This window comes from Macaca thibetana, chromosome 7 (assembly GCF_024542745.1).
Source record: "Macaca thibetana thibetana isolate TM-01 chromosome 7, ASM2454274v1, whole genome shotgun sequence".
Classification (NCBI taxonomy): Eukaryota; Metazoa; Chordata; class Mammalia; order Primates; family Cercopithecidae; genus Macaca; species Macaca thibetana.
The window spans coordinates 149846934-149856966 of NC_065584.1; the positions used below are offsets into that span (position 1 = coordinate 149846934).

Genomic DNA, 10033 nt, shown 5'->3' on the forward strand with positions numbered 1-10033 from the left:
AAAATACAAAAATTAGCTGGGCATGGTGGCACGGGCCTGTAGTCCCAGCTACTCAGGGGGCTGTGGCAGGAGACTCATTTAAACCCGGGAGATGGAGGTTGCAGTGAGCTGAGATTGCGCCACTGCACTCCAGCCTGGGCGAAAGAGTGAGACATTGTCTCAAAAAAAAAAAAAAAAAATTAAAAAACTAGCTGGATGAGGTGACACATGCCTGTAGTCCCAGCTACTCAGGAGGCTGAGGTGGGAGGGTCTCTTGAGCCCAGGAGTTCAAGGCCAAGATCACTCCACTGCATTCCAGCCTGGGCAGCAGAGTGAGATCCTATCCCTAAAGAAAAAGAAAAAAAAGGGGCAGGAAGAAGGATAGAACAATAAAGAAAGAGAAGGAGGGAGGAGGAGCTGGAGAAAGGAAGACGGTTGGGAGGACAAGGCAGGAGAAACTAGGACTGAGGGATATGAAAGACCAGTATACGAAATGTGGCCTCACAGGAAGGCAGAGGGGGCGGCAGGGGGTGAGGAGCGTCAAAGACCAAGGAGCATGGACATCAAGACCCAGAGAAGAGAGAGAGAAGGGCGGGTGGAGCCCCTGGGACACCAGCCCTCTGTGTCACATTTCCTTCCCGCCTGAGTCAGGTGAGCCAGTCCTGGCCCCCACTGGCTTGCCTGCATTAAGCCAACCCGGCCCGTGCATCTCCCTGCAGTCTGGGGTCTGCCAGCAGCTCTCCCAGCTTGCCACTCTTTAGGCCTCTCTGCTCAGCCCCCAGCTTCCCACCTTCACTGGGTCCCAACATCTATCGTGAGTCCCTCCTCAGGGAGCCCCTCCTCAGAAAGCCCTCTCTTCTGCTCTCCTTACATCTGAGGGCAGCCACAGAGGCATTTCTTAAAACAGGTGAACAAAGTTGGGGGCAGGGAGAGCAAGCTCAGAAATCAGGGAGAGGTTCTTTTGGGGGGATGGTGCAGCACAGGCCAGCAGGCTCGCCAGAGTGCAGCTAGATTTTGGGCAGCCACCCAGTGAATAAGAAAACCATGGCCCAGGCCAGGTGCGGTGGCTCATGCCTGTAATCCTCGCACTTTGGGAGGCCGAGGTGGGTGGATCCCTTGAGGCCAGAAGTTCAAGACCCGCCTGGCCAACATAGTGAAACCCCGTCTCTACTAAAACTACAAGAAAATTAGCCAGGTGTGGTGGTACATGCCTGTAATCTCAGCTATTAGAGAGGCTGAGGCAGGAAAATCACTTGAACCCAGGAGGTGGAGGTTGCAGTGAGCCAGGATCACCCCACTGCACTACAGCCTGGGAGACAGAGTGAGACTTCGTCTCAAAAAAAAAAAAAAAAAAGAAAGAAAAAAAAAAGGAAAAGAAAAGAAAAAGGAAAACCATGGCCCAGACTCCTAGAGGTGCTATGGCCACACCCAAACACCCCAAATGTAAGCCCCCCGCCACCTCCACCCAGTGCCCCTGGGCTTGCCCCACTCCTCTCTCACTTCAGCTGGCTGGGTAACAGTCAGTCCCTTACAAGACCTAATAAAATTATCTATCGCCTCCTCTTGCCCCAGGTGGGGTCTGTCCACTCCAGCTTTCTAACCTGACTACTGCTCAAAGGAAGAGGGATTCCACAGGAGAGCCCTTTGAGGAAAGACAGACCCCAACCCTAGGCCCAATGACATCCTTCAGGCACACACCTGTATGCTCAGACCCACCTGGCAACACACACACACACACACACACTCACTCACTACTGATCTCTACATTCCTTGTTTGCAACCAGGCTATGGCCAGAGAAAATAAAGGTGTCATAGGTTAGTTACACAGGCAGACATTTTTGGTGGAATCACTCAGTCCAGTTTAAACAAAGACAGCAATGAACTGTTTGGTTTTTCATCCTGGGTGCTCTTCTGTTGCATTCTACGTTTATTGAAGGCTATGGAGAACAGCCTTCAAGCTGCTGTGGAAAACTCTCTCTCTCTCTCTCATACACACACACACACACACACACACACACACACACACACACACACACACACACACACAACCAGCCTGCAGGCACTCTGGAGAGAAGAGGGGAGAGGGAAAGGCAATACAAGAAGGCCAGGAGTGAAAAAGTCCTTTCTCCCTGGGGGTGGGGAGGGGGCAGAGGGTTAAGGGGGGCTGGGGGCCTGTTTCATTTGCAGGCTGCAAATGCCTCTCCTATTCACCGGCCCGCATTCCCAGCCAAGGCGCCTGGCCGCTGACAATGCCAGGAACAGGAACAGAGAAGATTTGCACATTGTGTTGAAGGGGCCAGCTGGCTGCCTGTGACAGTGGAGCCAAGGTGTGGGAACCAGAAGCATTCGACTTCCACACTCAAGTCCTGCGGGTGGGGGGGGTGAGGGGAGGCCCTGCACACAGAGTAAGGGGGCCCTCCCCCTACAGTTGGGGGCCAATGAGCCTGGGGACATAGGCCTTGTCTAGCTAGAGAGTAAAGCCCAAGGCAGGAGACCCAAGACCCCGGCATGGAGGGGGTACCAAGCAATTTAGTCTCTGATTCACACCCCATCTGGTGAGGAAGAGAGAATCTCAGTTCCTCTAGAGATAAACACGCGGCAGCAGCACCCCAGGATCCTGCCCCGCGTGCATTATATTCCCCTGCCCATCCTCCCCGTTCACAAGCTTCTGTTCCTTTGAGCTGTGCTATCAATTACAAGGGGGGTGGGGTGGGGAGCAAAAGAGAAGCAGAGAGAGAAACAGAAGAGAGACAGAGAGACAGCTTTGTCCCAGAAGGCCACATGTTCATTTAGTTTTTACCAGGCTCCACAGGCAGGGGACATGAGAAATACAAAAGAAAGAAGCCCTTTAGGAGCTTAAAATCTAGTTGAGGAGACAGATGGAATATCCAGCCACAAAACAGTTACTTAACAATGCAAGCAGCCATCGCCGAGAGGGTTTAGCCTGAATGCCACAGACCACAAATGCTCCTTCCTTAGGAAGGGGAGGAAGACATGACTGTAAGCAGGATGGTCTTTGGGGAGGGATCAGGTATGGGAAGAACCAGGCAGAAATAGACTTGGACGAGGCCCAGGGGAGGCAGGCGCGTCCTGAGGATGGATGGATGAAAGGAAGCCTTCGTACCCCAGAGCAGAGGTGAGCCTGAGTCCAACTCCCCAACCTTATAATGAGAAAAGCAAGGCCCAGAGAGGGTGGGCAACTTGTCCACAGCCACACAGGACCCCTGGTGTTCAGACAAGGGCTTTTCTACCACACACCTTCTCAGCGGTGTCAGAAAGGGTCGGTTTGTGCAGTGCTGACTGGCAGGTTAAAGTGTCTGAACTCCATCCATTTGCACCTACTTCTGTTTTTGTTTTGTTTTGTTTTGTTTTTTGAGATGGAGTCTCGCTCTGTCGCCCAGGCTGGAGTGCAGTGGCGCGATCTCGGCTCACTGCAAGCTCCGCCTCCTGGGTTTACGCCATTCTCCTGCCTCAGCCTCCTGAGTAGCTGGGACTACAGGTGCCCGCCACCGCGCCCGGCTAATTTTTTGTATTTTTAGTAGAGACGGGGTTTCACCGTGTTAGCCAGGATGGTCTCGATCTCCTGACCTTGTGATCCGCCCGCCTCGGCCTCCCAAAGTGCTGGGATTACAGGCGTGAGCCACCGCGCCCGGCCCCATTTGCACCTACTTCTGAGCTGTGGCTGGGTACAGGTGAAGCCCTGGCATGAGGGCAGGCCTAGGTACGGGCACTCACTCATCGCTGGGGACAGCAGCTTCCTGCCCTAATGGACAGACAGATGTGTGTGTTTGAGGAGCTGCAGGGGAGACTTCCTCAGGCCTCCCTCAGTTGAGCGGCCTTTCAAGAAGGAGAAAAGAACTTGCATTCCACACACCAGGCCTGAGCAACTAACCTCCAGGTGATAGAGGCCTCCAGGGTTACCAGCCACTGCGCCAGGAACTACCACCCTCCAGGACCCACCTCCCTACACAGGGCATCCTAAATACCAGGCTGTACTCCCCAGCAGCTCCTGCCCGCAGTTCTCCTAACCCCCACTCCAACCTGGTTCCACAGACCTCCCCCCAGACCCTGCCCCCAGAGCCACACACCGTGGGCCTTGTTGCTGAAAAGGGACTCTAGAATACTGGTGAAACTTCCCTCCCTATGACAAGCTAGAATGATTCAAACTTCAGAAGTAGGAACTGAGGGCCTGAGAGGCTAGGTGACTTATTGAGGCGGAGAGAGCAGGGGACTAGAATTGGACTTTCTCTCCTCTCCCCATGCCCCACTGCCTCTTTCTAGGAGTCTGGGGTCACCAGGGACCTTTTTGGGAATCATATCACAACTAAAAGAGCTCAGAACTTAACATGTTTTCACCTCTGGTAGCTCCTCAAAATAATAATAGTTAACATTATTAGTACCTGGCTGGACCTGGCTGGACACAGTGGCTCACACCTGTAATCCCAGCACTGTGGGAGGAGGTGCGCAGATCACTTGAGGTCAGGAGTTTGAGACCAGCCTGGCCAACATGATGAAACCCTGTCTCTACTAAAAATACAAAAATTAGCCAGGCATGGTGCCAGGCACCTGTAATCCCAGCTAGTCAGGAGCTTGAAGGAGAATCGCTTGAACCCGGGAGGCAGAGGTTGCAGTGAGCTGAGATTGCACCCTGCATTGGGTGACAGAGCGAGACTCAGTCTCAAAATATATATATATATGTATGTATATATAAAATTAGTACCTTAATAATAGGGAATGCTGCCTTTGTGCCCTGTGCTAAGCTCTTCCTGCACATTATCATAGATAATCTTCACAACATTTCTCCTTGGTATTTTTTATTATTTTATATTATTTCCCCCCATGTTATATATTTATTTATTTAGTAGAGACACGGTCTTGCTCTGTTGCCCAGGTTGGTCTCAAACTCGACTTCAAGCGATCTTCCTGCCTCAGCCTCTCAAAGTGCTGGGATTTACAGGCATGAGCCATCACGTTCCCCCATTTTAAAGATGAGGAAGCCAAGGCTCAGAGAGGTGAAGTGACTTGCCCGAGATCTCACAGCTAGCAGGTGGTGGGGCCAAGGCCCAAGCCCACCAAGCCCAGGTCTGTTTGCCACCACAACCCACACTTAAACCACTGTTGGGCCTCCCCAAGCAAGATGGCCCCAGGCCGGGAGTGAGGGTAGTCCTGGCTCTTGGAGAACCCAGCCAGGATTGAGACACCTGGGACCTCATCCTAAATTAGTGGGCAATACTGAGCACCAACAGTAATACTTGGCATTTCCTAGATGCCAAGCCCTGTGCCAGGTACTTTAGACCCATCACCTCATTTACTCCTCCAATAGCCCTGACAGACGGATGGAATGGTGCACATTGTTTTCAGATGAAGGTACAGAGTCTCAAGAGGGCTAAGTAACTCCTGCCAAGGGCATTGACCATTGAGTGGCAGAGCTGGGGTTCAGACCCATGGAAGTCTGGCCCTGAAGCCCTTGTTCCAGAGGCTTCACTATGCTGCCTGAAGACCCCCACAGTGGAGGTTATGACGTGGGAGTGGTCTCTGCTAATCCCTTGCTACTCAGAATACGGCCTGTGGACCAGCTGTATTGGCAATACCTGGGCTCTTGTCAGTCCTTGGCCTAGATTATGAATTCAAAATCTGAATGTTATCAAGATTCACGGGGATTCACGGGCTCAGTAAGGTTTAGGAAGTCCTGCACTATATCACAGAGCTGAATACCCCGGTTCCCCAAGAGGCCTGAGATCAAGAATTAAGGCTAGGAAAGAGGGGCAGGGATTGAGGGTGGCAGGGACTCGGGGTGGGTCCCCCATCCTCCTCCTTGTAGCTAGTCCATCCCTTTTTGGAGTCATTCAGGCACACAGGCCTCAGGTATGAGTCAATGAACACATTCCCCAGGGTCAGCCCCTTTAGAGGGATCGAGGAGGGTCTCACTGGCCAGGCGAGGTTCAGCCCACACCCTGAGGCTTGGGAGAACCCTCAGTCCTCCCAGGAAGGGGTTAAAACAAAACAAGATGCACTCTGGCTCCAATAATTCCACTCCCTGATAGATTTCCCTGGAGAACTCCCTAAATGAATCCCAGCGAGGGAGAAAGCAGGGGCCGGGAGCAGAGTCAGGCAGTTTGCTTTTGCTGGAGATTAACCTCCATGGGCAGCCAAGATTACATTTAAAGACCATGTCAGTGAAACTGCCTTTAAATGAGGAGTGCAGTGCCGGCTCCCGTTACTGAGTGCCTCCTGCGTGCCAGGCAAAGTGTGGGGTGTGCTGGTCCTCACAGCCGCCCTACCAGGCAGGATCACATGCACGTTTCACAGGCAAGGAAACTGGGATGAGGGAGCATTAACTTGTCCAGGGTCTCATCCTTAACAAGTCTCAATTTTCAGCCCCCAAACTACAAGCACATGGAGCTGCAAGGCAGAGTCTAGGGCTCCCAAGCATGAACACTCTTAGGATCTTGAGCTGTTCCATTCTAAAGGGGAAACACTTGAAACTGAAGCCCCAAAGGAATCAGCCTGCGGTGTAGCCACTCTGGCCAGGCTGTCTTTTGAGGACAGCATCTGAACCCCCTGGGATGGAAGGGCGTGCATTTCCAACCATCGGCCTCTGGCCCAGAGCTCAGATGCCCAGCAGACCCACCCACATAGACCTGAACACCCATCTGCCTCCCTGGGTTAGTCTGCTGGGTGAACTGTGAGTCTACAAGGGGTGCTTAGCATGCCCCCTCCCCACGGGCCCCTGTGGAGCAGGCAGGAGAAGCAGGGGCCTCCAGAGGCCATCTCACACCTTTTCAGAAAGGCACCCTCCTGTGTCACACAACATCTGCAGTGCCGGCAGGCACACAGGCAGGGAGTTATTACGAAGGAGGAAACCCAGGCAGCTAATCAGCTTTGGAGGTTTCTAGGGACATCAGCCTGTGAAGTGAGAAAAGGGGATCCAGCCGCACCGTTGCTTGGCATCTGAGCATTCTCCCATGGGACCACAGCCTTGCAGGGGAGAGAGGGGCCATGTCAGACTGCCAGAGCTTAGAGGCAAACCCCCCAGCTGTCTCCAGGACCCCAAAGGATTAACCAAGCTGACCCCACCCACAGCTTAATTTCTTGTACTATATTGTTAGGAGTTTAAAGAAACCAAACATCTTGAAGGTGTTACCATTTATAAAAAAGCACATTTACAATTAGCTATATATATAAGCCCCTGGGGATTTATCTCCCGGGATTCTAGGCTGGTGATACAAAGGCCTCAGCAGGGGCCATCCATATCTCAGCATTGACACAGGCCAGGGAGGGTATGGGGAGCATCTCCCTGAGGAGTCTCATCTCTCCGGTCTGCAAATCTTACTGGGGTCCCCACCCTCTGTCCACGCTTCCCTTCCTCACACCCAGCCATCTGCTCAGAGGCTGCACCAGCCTTCCCCTGCACTGCCGGGAGGGCCACGAGATGAGGGTGGCTGAGCCAGAAGTGATTTGGTCTCAAAGTCCAGGGCTGCCTCCCAGCGAGCTCCATATGGGGGCCTGGATCAGCCTTCCTCAGAACAAAGGGGTATCTTAAACCCAGCGAGAGGGCTCCTGCCTCAAACTGATTCATCACTCACCAGCCGTTCAGAGCAACTGTGCAAATGCCCTCAGAGCCAGGAAGAAACTTGTCAGCGATCAGACAGGAAAGAGGCGGCGTGCCACAGGAGCTAAGTGGGAGGGTGTGGGTTCAGGCTGCCCAGATGACAGTCCTGGCTCTTCTGCTACCAGAATGCCATTGAGTCCCCCTAAGGCTCAGTTTTCTCTTCTGTAAAAGGGGGATGATAATGACCTATCTTCCATTCTTCCAGGGCTGTTGTTACGACAAAATGAAGTAATTCATGTAAAGCACTTGGGCAGGTTGCCCAGCATGCAGCAAGTGCTTAAAAAGTGTTAGCTGGACCTGGGTGCAGGAGCTCACGCCTGTAATCCTAGCACTTTGGGAGGCTGAGGCGGGAGGATCACTTGAGGCCAAGAGTTCGAGACCAGCCCAGTCAACATGGCGAAATTCCATCTTTACCAAAAAACTCAAAAAGTAGCCGGGCGTAATGGTGCACACCTGTAATCCCAGTTACTGGGGAAGCTGAGGCACACTAATCGCTTGAACCTGGGAGACAGGTTGCAGTGAATCAAGATCATACCACTGCACTCCGGCCTGGGTGATAGAACAAGACTCCGTCTCAAAAAAAAAAAAAAAAAGAAAAAAGAAAAAAGTGTTAACTAGAATTGTTACCAATAGTCAAAGCAGCCTCTTTAAAGGAACACCCCCTTCCAGAGATCCAGAGATATGAGATGGAGAACATTTTCTACTTGCCAAAACTTCTGTCCTTTTTCAACCATGACCTCACTGCGCACAGCTTGCCACCTCCCTGGGATACATGGAGAATTTTGATTTATGCAACACACTCCCAGTGTGCACAGATTCAACAATAACATAATTTTTGCAGGACAGGGCAGTTAAACCACAGTCATCATTTCATCACCACAACTGACGATCAAGCAGCACAAGCAAAGCACAATTCCAGAGCTGAAACATCTTGCCTCGCCTTTTCTCTCCCCTTCAAAAACACACATTAGCATGAAGGTGAGTAGGAGTGATGTCATCACTGAGATAATTCTGAAATTATCCTACCATATTTTTTTAATGCAAACTGTTAACAAGCTCCAGAATTTCATTACTGGTATATAGAGGTCTTATCCTACCCAAAGGTTTACATTAATTTAAGCACATAATTTAAAATTGAATGTAGCCAAAATTACCGTTCAAAAATGTCTTTAATCACCCTTAAAGTATGGGAATGATTTATCTTTATACACAAGAATCAAACTCAGTGAACTGGGATGCTCAAAGTATGACAGACATATGGAAACTAAGACATGCCGACCCAAGAACTGGGTAAAGCTTTCTCCCTGACTGCCCTGTGGGTGTTTGGCTACAATCTTGCCAATTCACATTCCAGTCAGTTAAACAAGCATGTGATATAATTCCACCACCACAAATCACTGCCATGCACCTCAAAACCGACCCGTGCTGAGATATTAGTCCTCCAGAAGGCTGCATGAGATGGGACCGCACCCGCTGCCCTCGTGCCCTAGGCTGACCCTGGATCACCAGCTGGCTTCCTCAGCAAGGGAAAACAAGGGATATCCACTTACTTGCAGCCTGAATGCGAGCCTTCCGGCTGACCACCAGCCCAAAGCGGTTCTGGGCCACACACTCATAGTCACCTTCATCTGAAGGGCTGCCTCCCCGCTCCAGCCTGAAGTGATGGATCATCAAGGACCCATTGGCCAGCAAGGTGGAGTGGGTACTCTCTGGCAGCTCTACCCCATTCTTCCTCCAGGTGATTCGCACTGGAGGGGTCCCCTCCACTTTGCAGTCCAGCACTATAGGCTGCCCAGGGACGGCAACATCATCACTTGGCTCCACAGCAAATGCCAGTTCGGCAGAGTGGCCAAGACCTGCATTGGGGAAGGGGAGATGGAAGGAAATAGGGATGTTAGTGTGAAATGAGCATCCAGGAAGAACTCTACCCACATGGTTCCAAGTTCCTTGGGTCTATGCACCCCATCCCCATGTTTCTGTAATGTTAATAGGAATTCCTATTATATATAGTACTTTATGCATTACAAAGTGTCATCCAAGGCAGTACTTTACTTAATCATCAGACCATCTCAGAGATGGATATTATTTGCACCATTTCCTCTTTCACAGGTAAGAAAACTGAAGCCCAGAGACGTCAAGTGACTTGCCCAGGGTCTCACAGTCAGTAGCTGCAAAACTGAGACCCAAAAGCAAGACTGACTCCAATACAGCTGCTGCTACTTCAGTGGTCACCCTGGGTAAGCACTGAAACCTCACAGACCTTCAGGGTGTGACCTTAGGTAAAGTATTCAACATGTTCTGGCTTCTCATTCCTCATCTGTTTAGATCAAGGAAGAACAATGGGGCTTGGGTCATAGGGTTCTACGACATGATTAACTGACTCAAAGGCACTATGAAAAATTTAAAGTTCTAAAGAAATACAGAGGGACATAGTAATAAATC

General features: G+C 51.3%; 1 protein-coding gene across 1 annotated transcript in view; it reads right to left on the reverse strand.

Annotated features, from left to right (window-relative positions):
• IGDCC3 (immunoglobulin superfamily DCC subclass member 3) overlaps positions 1–9441 on the reverse strand; it is a 49572-nt gene extending 40131 nt beyond the window's left edge. Inside the window, exon 1 of the mRNA XM_050796063.1 lies at positions 9142–9441. Within this exon, the coding sequence (XP_050652020.1) occupies positions 9142–9262 (121 nt within the window). The 5' untranslated portion in view covers positions 9263–9441. The remainder of the gene's footprint in view (positions 1–9141) is intronic.
• Between the last annotated feature and the right edge of the window lie 592 nt (positions 9442–10033).